The sequence below is a fragment of the Pelophylax lessonae genome (genome assembly GCF_965119305.1).
Source record: "Pelophylax lessonae genome assembly, chromosome: 12".
Lineage (NCBI taxonomy): Eukaryota > Metazoa > Chordata > Amphibia > Anura > Ranidae > Pelophylax > Pelophylax lessonae.
The window spans coordinates 117510801-117525544 of record NC_138779.1 but is presented as its reverse complement, the minus strand read 5'-3'; the positions used below and the strand labels follow the sequence as shown (position 1 = coordinate 117525544).

Sequence of the window (14744 nt, the reverse complement as noted above, 5' to 3'; positions counted from 1 at the left end):
CTAGCATTCATGTGGAATACTGCATACAGTTTGATGGGTAAGGCATCGGTTAGCAATAACTGTCAAATTATGTCCTGCAAACATCTGTAAGATTTCTGCAAATAGAGTAAACCTAAAATTTAAAACTGAATATGGTCCAAACATCAGTTTCATACATTTTATAATGTCAAGTCTATAAATGGAACAAGATGAACAAAAAAAAAAAAAAAAAAAAAAAAAAGTGAGATAAAAAATGACCATTCTCCAAAACTCCGTATTTCATCTACGTGTTTGGTGCATGCATATACTTGACACCAATTTTACTTTGATTAAAAATGTATTCACATCTCAAAAGAGGTTTCAGTATCTATTAAGAAAAGCTCCTCGATCGAATGTTGTGCAAATGCTTTACCTTTACACAAACATCAGATTTTCAGGCCATATTCAATCATACCAGTTACAGAAAATCTAAAACTAATATTTATACTTCGAAAATAATTTATGGGAAAGCTTGGTTAAAAGGCATAACAATTTCCTACAGTTACAATGACATGAAGCTTAGTGTAGCTGTTAAAGCCATTATCTTTTCCATAAGAAAATTATCTAACGTGCTACAATAGTTCATAATACAGCACTGTCTGAATTATACATTTTGTATAACAGTCAGTAAGTGTGTAAAACGGGTACGGTCTCACTCTTGGACATGATGAACAGATTTCATATGCCGCTTTACTCGACGCTTTTCCTGAAAGCTCTTTCCGCAGAGTGGACAGTTGTGAGGGCGTTCTCCTGTATGAACTCGCTTATGCTTAGAAAAGTTGGAAGAATTATTAAATCTTTTATAGCATATGTCACACTGAAAAGGCTTTTCGCCAGTGTGGATGCGTTGATGGCTAGACAGGGCCGATGACTGTGTGAAACCCTTACCACAAACTTGGCACACAAAAGGTCGTTCCCCTGTGTGGACCCGCAAATGTTCCTTTAAATCCGTAGCCCTTTTAAATCGTTTATCACATACAAAACAAATGTATGGTTTGGGATCCATTTCCAAAAACTGCAAGTCATCTTGGTCATCAAAAGAGTCATCAATCTGGGAATCCCAACACTGCATGGATCTTTCAAAAAGCATGTCAGCAGATTCTGCTAGGTCTGTAACACTGCAAATACTAGCTTTTAAGTTCTGAGCGTTTGTTACATTCTGTGTAGGGTCCTCAACGCAAGTCATTTCCTCTTCTAAAGAGTGAGAATACTCCAATTTTATATCTGCTGGATTGATGAGACCTTGATTCTGGCATGGAAATGAACTTTTGGCAGGCTCAACAACATTATCCTCATAATTATCATCATCATCAGTAGTGCTATCGTCAGATATTTCCACGTATATCTCGTGCTCTTTTGAACCATGTTGCACTTTTTCAACTATAAATGAAGTAGTGTTATATCCATATTGTACAGCCTTTGTTAGTTTTGGCTGGATGCATTTTTCCAAATTAGCTTTACATGAATTTCCTTTGACTTCAGCATCAATATTCAAGACTGAGCTGTCTGAATCTAGGACTACATCATCCTCAATAAGTACCACCGCTTTTGTCTTTGCTTCTGTCATTTTGGAAAATGCTGCATCTTTGCCTTTCATGGCGCTAGTCATTCCAGCACATGATGACTGCAAAACATCCACGCCCAATACTTTATTTCCATTCACTTCAATAGGGCCTTTTTCCAGTACGACTTTGCAGTCATCATCATCATCATCAAGCATCATTTTGGGTAATGTTCTTGGATGCTGGTCATTATTTAAGCTGTTGCACAGAATGGCTCCAAAGCCCTTTGGATAGGCCATACCATTTTTACTTTGAAGTGGCTGCTTTTGGGGAGATAAGCTATTTTCTACTTTAACCTTTGCAAGGATGTCCTTCATGGAATGGGTGCGCTGATGCTTTTTAAAATTGGAAGAGTTGTTAAAGGTTTTGCCACATACGTTACAGTGAAATGGCCGTTCCCCAGTGTGTATGCGCATATGCCCAGTTAACACTGAAGACTGAGTAAAACACTTCTGACATATTCTACAACGGTAAGGTCTTTCCCCAGTGTGGACACGCTCATGGTCTTTCAAATCAGAAGTACGCTTAAAGGCTTTATCACAGTAGGTACAAGCATAGGGCTTTTCGTTCAGGAGACCACCTGCTTGCATTTGTTGAGCTAAATCTAGTGTTTCACCATGAAGACGTCTATGTTTTATAAAATTAGAAGCATCTTTAAAGAGTCTTCCACATACTTCACACTTGTATGGCTTTTCCATTGTATGAGTACGTTTATGAGCCAATAAAGAGGAAGATTGTGTAAAGGCTTTGGCACATAACTCACACTTATAAGGTCGTTCACCTGTGTGGGCATTATAATGATCTTTCAGGTTGGAAGAGCTTTGAAACTTCTGACCGCACAGCTGGCATTCAAAGCGACTGCTTCCATTATGGAGCTGTTCGTGGAACATCAGCTCTGAAACATAAGGAAATGTTTCAGAACAAATACTACATTTGAGTTCCATACTAGACACAGGCTGCTCCTGATAATATTCAATGTCATTAATCTCTTCTTTGACTGTTAATGTTGGGTTATCCGACCCTTCTAAATTTTGCAAGCTTCCTATTTTCATTGCCATTCCATCATGAAGACTTTGTACAGAAGTACTCATCACCATTTGGCAATTGAATTGTGAAGACTTTGAGCAAACTTCAGTATTTGTATAACACGACTTCACCTTCACATCGTCCTCACTTTCCAATTTGTTGAACATTTCTACCTGCGTAGCAGAGTGATTATTCATCATGCTCCCGCTCAGAAATTGGTCTCTCTCCAACATGAAATACCCTAAAATAGAAGTCAAAATAATAAAATATTAAACAAAGGGAACTCAAAAATCATACACCAACAGTTTGTAGATTTCTTAAACAAAGTTATTATAATCTTATGTTATCTTCTCAATCTTCCATGTGATCTAGAAGTAGAAAGGCTCAAAATAACAGATTCAGTAATAGTTTCCAGTTAAACTAGGCATGACAAAGGGGTGTTCTATGGGGCATGTGTAGCATATTCACTCCTTTTTCTGCAGCCCTCGGTGGTTTAAAAGTAGAAAAAAAAAAAAAAAACACAAATGATGAAAATATGGTGTTGCTCAGTTGCTAAACTGCACTAAATACTTCAGCTCCGCCATAGTCTGGGAATATTGTAGATCAATTTTTACTAGAGGGTTACATTTCAATGCCCCATCTTTTTTTTTTTTTTTTTTAAACTTAACCACTTAAGGACCAAGCCTTTTTCTGACACGTTCAAAAGCTAAAATCAGTATTTTTTGCTTGAAAATTACTTAGAACCCCCAAGCATTGTATGTTTATAGCAAAGATTCTGGAGAATAAAATGGCAGTTACTGCAATATTTTATGTCACGCGGTATTTGCGCAACGGTCTTTTTAAACGCAATTTTTTGGGAAAAAATACACTTTATTGAATTAAAAAAAAAAAACTAAACAGTAAAGTTATAATTTGTTTGTACATCATGGATGATGTGAAACTGAGTAAATAGATACCAAACATGTTACGGTTTAAAATTGCGCACACTCGTGGAATGGCGACAAAATACAGTACTTAAAAATCTCAGTAGGCGACGCTTTAAAATAATTTTACCGGTTACCAGTTTAGTGTCGGTTCACGAGATCGCATGTAATTCGGAGCGCACTGCTCCTTTATTACATGCGATCTCATGTGCGGATGCGAGTTCAGCCATACACAGGGTTCATACACATTTTCACCAATGAAATTCCATGACTTTTCCATGACTTCACGTAAATATTCATGACCTAATGTTTCATGAAATGTCTATGTATACGTGTTAAATAAGAAGAAAATCTATGTCACACCCAGCATGTGTCACACCCAGCACACCCAAAATGCAGCACAGTAATCTTTTAAGGCCCAAGCGACAGTCATAAGGTGCAGGCGGACTGGTATGGATGGCACAGACAGTGAGATGCACAAAATGCAGCACAGTAATCTTTTAAGGCCCAAGCGACAGTCATGAGGTGCAGGCGGACTGGTATGGATGGCACAGACAGTGAGATGCACAAAATGCAGCACAGCAATCTTAAGGCCCAAGCGACAGTCATGAGGTGCAGGCAGACTGGTATGGATGGCACAGACAGTGAGATGCACAAAATGCAGCACAGCAATCTTATAGGCCCAAGCGACAGTCATAAGGTGCAGGCGGACTGGTATGGATGGCACAGATCTGATGGTGCACAAATGTGGCACTTACTTTTGGGAGAAAGAACAGTGGTGCTCCTGCTTGCCCAAATAAAACTGTTCAGGTGGCAGTGAGTCATGAAGGTGCAGCTGGAAAAAATGCGGCGCTTACTATTCTTAGGCCGAACCTAACAGTCCCATGAGGCAGAAAAGAGTTCTCACAGAAACTAAGGCGACTCAGGATTGGATGCTTAATTATTTATTTTTAACATTCCCGTAGGACTGGTACAGTAGGTGCTCGCAGTTTGCCCTACGGTCGGTCACTGGCCAGCAGAGGAAATGATCGTGCACCAATGACAGGCAGCGGGGAGGGCCGGGCCGCGGTTTGCCTGTATGTGACTGGCCAGCAGCAGCAAACCAATCACAGGCAGCGGAAGCGTCACTGGAGAGCGGGCCGGCCGCATGAACGTGATGACGCGGGGGTGCGGTAACTGAAACGGTTACCGCCCCCTTCCGCGTCATCACGTTCATGCGGCCCGCCCTCCAGTGACGCTTCCGCCGCCTGTGATTGGTTTGCTGCTGCTGGCCAGTCACATCCAGGCAAACCGCGGCCCGGCCCTCCCCGCTGCCAGCGATTGGTGCTTGGTGTATGATCTACTCCTCGGCTGCTGCGGACCCGGAAATGTGCACAAGCATAAAATAATTATACATTAATTTGCAATAAAAAAAGTTTTAAGCATCCGCTCCCCCCGCCGCTGCCCGCCGCTCCTCCCCAGATTTCCATGACTTTTCCAAAACATTTGTAAAATCGTACTTTTCCATGACCTTTCCAGGCCTGGAAAGTGTCGTCTCAGAATTCTATAACTTTTCCAGGTTTTTAATGACCGTACGAACCCTGCATACACTTTGTATGGCTGAATTTGCACTGTATCCGCACCAAACACGCACATGAGGCATTTTTTGAGCCGCATCAAGATCGGATCGCAGTGGTTCACACTTGTGCGATCCGATTCTGTGCGAACTGTCAGATCGCACTGCGATATGCGATCAAACTGGGGGTGTCGTTAACATTTAATTGACACCCCCTGCGTATCGCATATGGCAGTGTTAACTGCCAGATGTGCGCATGTGATGCGGAAACACGCTGCATATTCGCAGCGTTCCCGCATCACACAAGTGTGAACCGGCACTTAGTTACAGAGGTGGTCTTTTGCTGGAATTATTGCTCTCGCTCTGGCGATTGCGGTGATACCTTACATGTGTCATTTGAACATCGTTTACATTTGCAGGCGTGACTTACACCGGGCTAGACAAAAACCTAGACAGAAAAGGTGCCAGGTTGCAATAGCGACTGGAACTCACGTCCTGGCGCCTGGGTTACACTGCAGCAGTGGTTGGGATCCTCCCACGGGTGCACTGACTAGCGTTGGGCTGGCTGGAGCAGGATACACACTCCTATGTGCGAACCAGCGCAGTGATGAGCGCAGCTTGCTCTCACTGCCGGTCCACCACAGACATCTTCCCAGCAGGGCTTGATCAGTTGCCCTTACCTTACTGCCGCTGAGTGGGCAGGGAGAGCCGTCTATCTGCGCTGCCTCATCAGTGCTTATTAGCGCCGCCTAATAAGCACCACCTGTCAGTGCAGCCTCATCAGCACCACCCCATCAGTGCAGCCTCACCTATGAGGGCCCATCAGCACAGCCTCATAAGTGCCCCTTTTTTAAAATTCAGTATTTTCACTTGGCAACAGACATGAGCAATTCTTATTGCCCGACACCACAGACATGCAGTTCTGGGCTCTGGGCAACAGATTTAAAAAACTGGCTCCTAGTTTCTAAAATAATCTGTCAAGCCCTGGACGTAAGTATGCGGTTTAAACATTTTTTCTCCCCCATTTTGTTACTGTTCTTTTAAAGAAATAATCAGATCACTTCTATTGCTGTCACAAGGAATGTAAGTAATAGGCAGTGACAGGTACTCTTTATGGAGGGAACTGGGGTCTAAGACCAATCTCTGTGTTTTTGATCACACAACAGTTTGTTTTCCAACACCCCTCCATACCAGTTTATTGGGTTTTCAGAAGGTCAACCAGCTTATGATCTTAGACCCAGCCATCCCACTATGGTAATCACATAGTGGAGTTGTGCAAGGATTGAAATAACTACGGTACATTAGCTGCTCTTCAGCAGCAAACGTCCTTGCAATCATTCAAGCAAAAGTCTCTGCATAGTCGGTTCAGCAAACTGTTACCAGGATAAGAAAGGCTGAGTCACAGCTTAAAGCGGAGCTCCACCCAAAAGGTGGTTTCGACAGGTACCCACTCCCACTTATGGCTGACTTAGTCGTGGCAAAATTATCCACAAGTTTGGCCCCCCTTCCTCCTTACCTTGCTGCCGGGCCAATCACAAAGCGCAGTGCACTTTGCACAGCAGGGAAGCTTCACTCCGACTTCCCTTACCCAAAATGGCGGCGGCAGCACTTGACAGCCAATTAGAAAAAAAATTGTCTCGGGTGAAGACACTACTGGATTCCTGGGCAGGTAAGGGGGGCCCGATTATTAAAAGTCAGCAGCTACTGTATTTGTAGCTGCTGACTTCATTTTTATTTGAAGGAGCCTGGAGCTTCTTTTTAACCACTTTAATTCAGCACTGTCACACTTTGAATGACAATTGCATGCAATTGAATGCAACGCTGTACCCAAATGACATTTTTATCATTTGTTTCACACAAATAGAGCTTTCTTTTGGTGAGATTTGTTCACCACTGGGTTTTTTTATTTTTGCTAAGTTTTTCTTAGTTTCAATCAGAAAATTTTGTAAGGTCATTTTTCTCCTTTACTGATGGGTGGCACTGATTGATGTCACTGATGAGCACTGACTGGCGTCACTTGCTGGGCACTGTTGGAGCTGCACTGTAACCAGTGCCCTGATTACCTGTACAGTCTCCCTTGCCAGGAGATGCCGCTGATTGGTTCTCCTCTTCTCACAACGGCAGCGTGAGGAGAAGAAAGCCGATGAGTGGCACTTTCGCATTTATATGTGACTGGCTGTGATTGGACACAGCCGATCACATGGGTAAAGAGCTACGTCATTGGCTCTTTAGAGAGGCTGCAGGCCGTCATTTCCCTATACGGTGGGCGGGAAAAAATTATCAAAACCCCCATTTTTACTAACCAGAAGTGCTAAAGCAGAACAGTGAGTGTAATATATATATATATATATATATATATATATATATATATATATATTATATAATTTTTTTTTCTTTTAATATATAATAAACACACCACATATACATACAGCAGGGCTCAACAAAAACACCAGGTCGCCATGGCGACAATAAATTTTGTCCCGACACCTAGGCTGCCCCTGAATGCCACACACACACACCCCGGCTATGTATCCCAGGCTTCACTTGCCCATCTGCAGGACCGGCATAGGGTGTGCCGCCGGGTAGAGGTAAAGAGGGGAGTGGACACGTCTACTTCTTGTTTGACCCGGAATTGATATGCGACATCTTTTCGGGATCCCCATTGATAGTTTTCCCAGTCACCAAGGCCGGGAAAGAAAGTAATGCAGGGTGAGATGTGCATTGCATTACATTTAGTGGAGCACAGAAGAAACATGCAGAGTCTGTCAGACCCTGGATGTCTCATTACTGGGGGGGGGTCACTGATAAAGGGGACTGTGATATACTGGGGGTCTCTAAGGGGGGTGCTAAGGTGGGGTGGCAACAAGGGGACTGTTCGAATGGGGGGGGTGCGCTAACAAAGGGACTCTGATCTGATGGGGGGGGGGGGGGGGGAACGACGACGACTCTAAGCTGCCTGTTCTACAATTGAAGAGCACATTATGCAGAGAACAAATAATGCTGGGACAATGCAGTAAGAGTCATACACTCCACTCAGTGTCCCCCCCACCTACATTCCTCCCACACAGTGTCCCCCCTCTCCCATACATTACTCTCACAGTGTCCCCCCTCTTTTTTCACTGTGGGTGGGGCCCCCTGGGGTGTCTCCTCTCACCTGGAGAGTAGAGTTCTGCCAGCTCCTGGGCCCCATCTCGGGCTGCCCTCCCTGCAGGGCTCAGCCAAGTCACTCCAGTCTCAGCCATCTGGCAAAGCCGGGGGTCAATGTTGGCTCCTCTGGGCACAGTCCTCAACATCTTCCCCGCCAGCCAATCGCAGAAGCCGCTGTCCCCAGCTCTCCTCCTGATTAAGGGAGGGTCAAAAGAGGGTGGGAAGCTCTGGCTGATGGAGAGGCTTACAGGCTGCCCAATCATCGCTTCCCCATGCAAGGGAAGAAAGAAGGTGAGGAGCGAAGAGGATGGCTGCCCGAGGAGTTGCTCGTATTCGGTTACACTGGCAGCGGTGGATGGGCTAGCGGGAGCCGAGAACAGATTTCTGGTCGCCATGGCGACCTGGCGCCTGGGCTTTGTCGAGCCCTGCAGTATATGCACTATTCCTGATCAATATTAAGATCTACAAATACTTAAAAAAAAAAAAAAACGAGTTGCTTTAGGGCTCGATCATGTTCTGTGTGCAGAAACTTGCAATTTTCTGCCCCCGATCTCCACAAGGGCACATAGAAAACATTCAGTGTTCCGGTTCACACCACAACAGAGCAGAGGGGTGCAGAAAAATGTAGCATGTCTGCATTTTTCTGTACTGCACTGGAAATCACCTGAACTCTCAACCCAGCTGCACTGCAGAGCATAGAAATGAATGAATGAAATGCAACTTGGTGAAATTTCAATAACGTTAATAAAAAAAAAATACATGTAAAAAAAAAAAAAAAAAAAAAAAAAAAAAACCTTGCGCTATAAAGATGCAAGGCACCTCCCCTCAGTGCTGTTCAAAACAGTTTCAATGTGTGGGTCACTGTGAAAGAGTCCATAGAGAATAACTACAAGTAAACTATCACCATTTCAGTCTAAACTAGTACCGCAATTAGATTTCATGTAGCATCTCACAGTTATTTCCCACTCTGCTGGCTCCAACTATAGGAGCTGCAGTGCTCCTAGACATCAACAAAAACCAAACTAGCAGTTCCTGGGGTAACACATGGTCCACAGGTCCAGCCAGATACATCACTGACCTTCCCCCCACAAGCCACACTCCCTTCTCGTACACCGCTCCTGCCACCCTTCCCGTACACCGCTCCTGCCACCCTTCCTGTACACCGCTCCTGCCACCCTTCCCGTACACCGCTCCTGCCATGCCACCCTTCCCGTACACCGCTCCTGCCACCCCTCCCGTACACCGCTCCTGCCATGCCACCCTTCCCATACACCGCTCCTGCCACCCTTCCCGTACACCGCTCCTGCCATGCCACCCTTCCCATACACCGCTCCTACCACCCTTCCCGTACACTGCTCCCTGCCCGCGCCAACTCCTGGCGCACCACCCCTCCCTGCCCATGCACTGCTCCTAGCACACCACTTCTCCCAAACAAACCACACAGCCTGTGCACATTTCACGCAACACTGCACGTTTTCTGCTTCCCCCACACACGCCACACTGGCAACATGCTGCCCGTCCCACACAAGCCACATTGACCATGCTTTGCTTTTCTCAAATAAATCACACTGCTTCCCCCAGATAATACCTATACACTGCTGCCTCTGCCGCAATCCATGCCCCTCCCCCCAATCTGCTTTTTCTGCCCTAACCCATGCACTGCTCCCCCCAAACTATGCACCCATGTGCTGCTGTTTCTACCATGAGCCATGCACTGCCCCCACCTTCCATGTGCCTCCCTTGCACTGCTCCCACCTTCCATGCCCCTCCCCCCATATGCACTGCTCCCACCTTCCATGCCCCTCCCCCCATATGCACTGCTCCCACCTTCCATGCGCCTCCTTTGCACTGCTCCCACCTTTCATGTGCCTCCCTTGCACTGCCCCCACCTTCCATGCTCCCCTCCATCTTCCATGCCCCTCCCACCTTCCATGTGCCTCCTTTGCACGGCCCCCACCTTCCATGCGCCTCCCTTGCACTGCCCCCACCTTCCATGCCCCTCCCCCCATATGCACTGCTCCCATCTTCCATGCCTCTCCCCCAAATGCACTGCTCCCACCTTCCATGCCCCTCCCCCATATGCACTGCTCCCACCTCCATGCCCCCCCCCCCCATGCAGTGCTACCACCTTCCATGACCCCACCCCAATGCAGTGCTGTCCCCTCTTACTGGTCCACCCCACATAGCCCTCAGCTGTGACACCCACCCCCCCCATGCATTGCTCCCCATCTTCCTTGCCCCCCATGCATTGCTAACCATCTTCCATGCCCCCCCAATGCAATGCTGCCCCCTCTCCCCATCCACCCCACATGTCCCCCGGCCGGTGCCCCCCATGCACAGCACACCCCTCAGCTATGCCCCCCTAATGCACTTCTCCCCCCTTCCACGCCCCCCGAATACACTGCTCCCACCTTCCATGCCCCCCCGAATGCACTGCTCCCCATCTTCCATGCACCCCCCCCCCCCACACCCAAGCACTGCTTCCACCTTCCATGCCCCCACATACAGTGCTGCCCCCTCTCCGCTCCACATTTCCCCCGGCCGGTGCCCCCCATGCACAGCACACCCTTCAAACCTCAGCTGCACTCCCCCCCCCCATGCATTGCTGCCCATCTTCCATCCCCCCCTCCCCCATGCACTGCTCCCCCTTCCATGCCCCCCGTGCACTGCTCCCACCTTCCATGCACTGCTCCCCATCTTTCATGCCCCCCATGCACTGCTCCCAACTTCCACGCTCCCCCCATGCACTGCTCCCACCTTCCATGCATTGCTCCCCATCTTTCATGCCCCTCCCCATGCACTGCTCCCACCTTTCATGCCCCCCCCCCATGCACTGCTCCCACCTTCCATGCCCCCCCATGCACTGCTCCCACCTGCCATGCATTGCTCCCCATCTTTCATGCCCCCCATGCACTGCTCCCACCTTCCATGCCCCCCCCATTGCACTGCTCCCACCTTCCATGCATTGCTCCCCATCTTTCATGCCCCCCCCCCCATGCACTGCTCCGCTCCCACCTTCCACGCCCCCCCTCCCCCCGTGCACTGCTCCCACCTTCCATGCCCCCCTACCCCCGTGCACTGCTCCCACTTTCCATGCATTGCTCCCCATCTTTCATGCCCCCCCCCCATGCACTGCTCCCCAAGCACTGCTCTCCATCTTTCTTGCGCCCCCCCATGCACTGCTCCCATCTTCCATGCCCCCCCCATGCACTGCTCCCACCTTCCATGCATTGCTCCCCATCTTCCATGCCCCCCCCCCCCCCATGCACTGCTCCCATCTTCCATGCATTGCTCCCCAAGCACTGCTCCCACCTTCCATGCATTGCTCCCCATCTTTCATGCCCCCCCCCCCCATGCACTGCTCCCACCTTCCATACCCCTCATGCAGGGCTGCCCCCTCTCCCCGGTCCGCCCCACACGTCCCCCGGCCGGTGCCCCCTATGCACAGCACACCCCTCAGCTATGTGCCCGGCCCCTCACCCCCGGAACATTCCCCGGCTCCCCCTATCTTCCTCCGCACATGTCCGGCCTAGAGCCCCGTGTCCAGTCATTGTTGTCCCCTCAGTCCCCGGGCTCTCTTTGTCCCCCGGCGCCATGCCCGTGCTTTCCCGCTCCCCCGCCATGCCCGGAACATTTTACCTTCCCCCGCCGCACGGCACACCGAGGCCGGGCCGCCCCCTCCGGTCCAGTCCGCTCCGGCAAACTTTCAGCCAACTGAAGTACACCTCGCTTGTAGCAGCTCAGCCATCTTTAGCTCCTTCCCATCCCCCATAGCGCCTCATTCCAGCGGCCTTATCATCCCTTTAAGTGGAGAGCCTTAAAGGGGATGGCGGGGGCTTTGTTATCTACAGACAGGAACTCCTCCTGCCCGTCCTTAAAGAGGCCGCTCACATTCCTCCAGCGACAGATGGTCCTTGAGGGAGACGACTCCCACTCAGCATGCTGGGCCAGAGACAAAGGCCTGTGCTGAGTCCATACACACAGGGCCGCAATCTTCCCGGTCCATTCCCTGCGCAGTCCCAGCCAACATTTGTTAGAAGTGGAATTGAAGTGACCTCACTTCTCCCCTATAGATAACATGGGGCAGTAAATAACACCACATACCACACCGACCATCTGCAGCCCATGGCTTTGCCACATGCGGTGGGGAAAACTGCTCACCACCTGAAATGGGGCATAGGGAAGCCTATTCAAGTAAAGAAAAGTGCAAAAAAACATGAATTAGAAGTATGCACAGATTGTAATAGGGCCTAGGTCCCATTCACACTTAGCAAAGCTGCAATGCGCATTTTTGCACCCTTCTTTTTGGCAAGTTTTTCATGCAATGGCATTTCAATGGGGTGCCCTACGTACAACAAGCGCACCCAAGTAGCTCATGGAGAATTTTGCCGTGTTCTGCATTTTTCATCACATTTGTTGTATATTTATGCGTGCAACAAAAGTAAACATGCATTTGTTTCCTGCATTTGGGGTGCCAAACAAAATTAATGGCATCACAAGCATGACACTCATTTTTCACACATTCGGGAAATGCACATTTCTGTGTGAATTCCCAGGATACGTAGATGGGAGCGGAGCTTTAAAGTAGAGATCGACCGATTATCGGCAAAGCCGATATACCGAGCGCCGACATTTTTCCGATATATATCGGAATCGGCTCTTTTTTACCGATATTGCCAATATTTTCGTGACGTCATCGCGTATGTTGCGCCTCAGCGCACTGGACAGCTCTTAGGCCGCCTCCCCCTGCTTCCTACAGTGTCTTACCCGCCGCTGCCACACTGGAGTCTGCATGGTTGGTCGGGAGTGTCGGGACAAGAACAATTCTGCTACATCTGTGGCCAGCCAGCAACCCAGTCCCACCAGCCAGCCAGCCACAGGCCCTGCCTGAGTCCTCCTCCTGAGTTCTGAGTGTACCAGCTCTCCAGCCACAGGCCCTGGGCCTGTACGTGCCAGGCCAGCCACCACACAGGGTGCCAGACAGCTACCACAGTGTGCCAGACAGCCACCCACCCACAACAGGGTGCCAGCCAGCCACCCACCACATGGTGCCAGCCACCCACCACACAGTGCCAGCCAGCCACCCACCACACGGTGCCTGCCAGTCAGCCAGCCATCACAGGCAGCCAGCCAGCCACCACAGGGTGCCAGCCAGCCACCACAGGATGCCAGGCAGCCAGCCAGCCACCACAGGGTGCCAGCCAGCCATTTTTTGTAAGCCTAAATTAATGTCTGACTCTGATTGACTCTTTCTTTTTTCAAGGGAGATGGATGGTGACAGAAAAATAAAAAGTGTGGTCTGGGAGTATTTCTCTATTTCAGTGCCAGGAAAATCAGTAGCAGTGTGCAACACATGCAAAAACAATGTGAGCATGGGATCAATAACTGCAAAGACCAAAAATATGTCAAATCTTTGGGCCCTTCTAAAAGTTCATCATCATTGTATTATGCAGGACAGAAAAAACAAAATGAATCACAAGGCGAATCATCCCTATCCCAGGCAACAATAACAGATATGTTTCAGAAAAAAAACCAAGTGGCAAAAATCTGATGGAAGATCACAACTGCTGGACAGAGTAATCACAGAGATGATGGTCACTGATAACCAGCCATTTACAATAATGTCTGACTCCGGATTTAAGCGGTTGATGTCCATAATTGAGCCAAGATACACACTGAAGAGTGACAAGTTTTATCGAACTGAAATGCTTCAAAAGATTCACCAAAAGGTCGTTGACAAAGTTAAGACTATGCTGCAGCCAGAGAATGTTGGCAACTCACTCTCATTCACGACGGACTGCTGGTCAGGACAAACAGAATCACTAATGAGTCTTACATACCACTACATTGACAGCGGATGGACAAGAAGGCATTTGGTGTTGAATACAAAAGTAATGCAAGGATCCCACACTGAGGAGTACATTAAAGAAAAGTTTCTAGGCATGCTAGAAGAATGGGGAATCAGAAAAGACAGAGTGATGCTTGTGCTGCGAGACAGTGGAGCGAACATGGCTAAAGGTATGAGACTTGCTAAAGTGTCAGACCTCTGTTGCATGGCACACACCCTCCAACTGGTGGTAAATGATGGTCTGTCACACCAGCAAGCTATGCTGGACATTATTACCATGCTGAAGAAGTGCGCAGGCCATTTCCACCATTCTGTTCTTGCCAAGCAACGACTGGGGTGCATTAAGGAAGACCTTGGCCTACCCAAAAACAACCTGATATAGGCTGTTCCAACACGATGGAACTCAACGCTACACGTTACAGAGGATGCTGGAGCAGAAGCGAGCTCTCACTATATATTCTGGTGAATATGGACTTGGAGGACATTCTTGCCCTACTGCAGACCAGTGGGACATAGTAGGCATTGTAGGGACATAGTAGGCACTGGACACCGGAGGTGAGTCATTACGACTCATCTGTTTCCTCTGTGATCCCATGTGTGAGAGTCTTGAAGAGGCTTCTTCAACAGAATGAAAGACCCAACACACATGGCATCAAAGCATGTAG

The 14744-nt window shown here is 48.3% G+C and overlaps 1 protein-coding gene across 2 annotated transcripts; it reads right to left on the bottom strand.

Annotated features, from left to right (window-relative positions):
- Positions 1-201: 201 nt before the first annotated feature.
- LOC309568448 (uncharacterized protein) lies at positions 202-12082 on the bottom strand. Of its 2 annotated transcripts, XM_082274118.1 has the most exons (3): positions 11871-12082; positions 2780-2847; positions 202-2475 (listed from the first exon to the last, which is right to left on the bottom strand). In XM_082274118.1, the coding sequence occupies exon 3, from the start codon at positions 2468-2470 to the stop codon at positions 671-673; it is 1800 nt and encodes a 599-aa protein (XP_082130244.1). In that variant the 5' UTR covers positions 2471-2475; positions 2780-2847; positions 11871-12082; the 3' UTR covers positions 202-670. The 2 variants fall into 2 exon arrangements, with proteins under 2 accessions (XP_082130244.1, XP_082130243.1); XM_082274117.1 differs by having other exon boundaries at positions 202-2847.
- Between the last annotated feature and the right edge of the window lie 2662 nt (positions 12083-14744).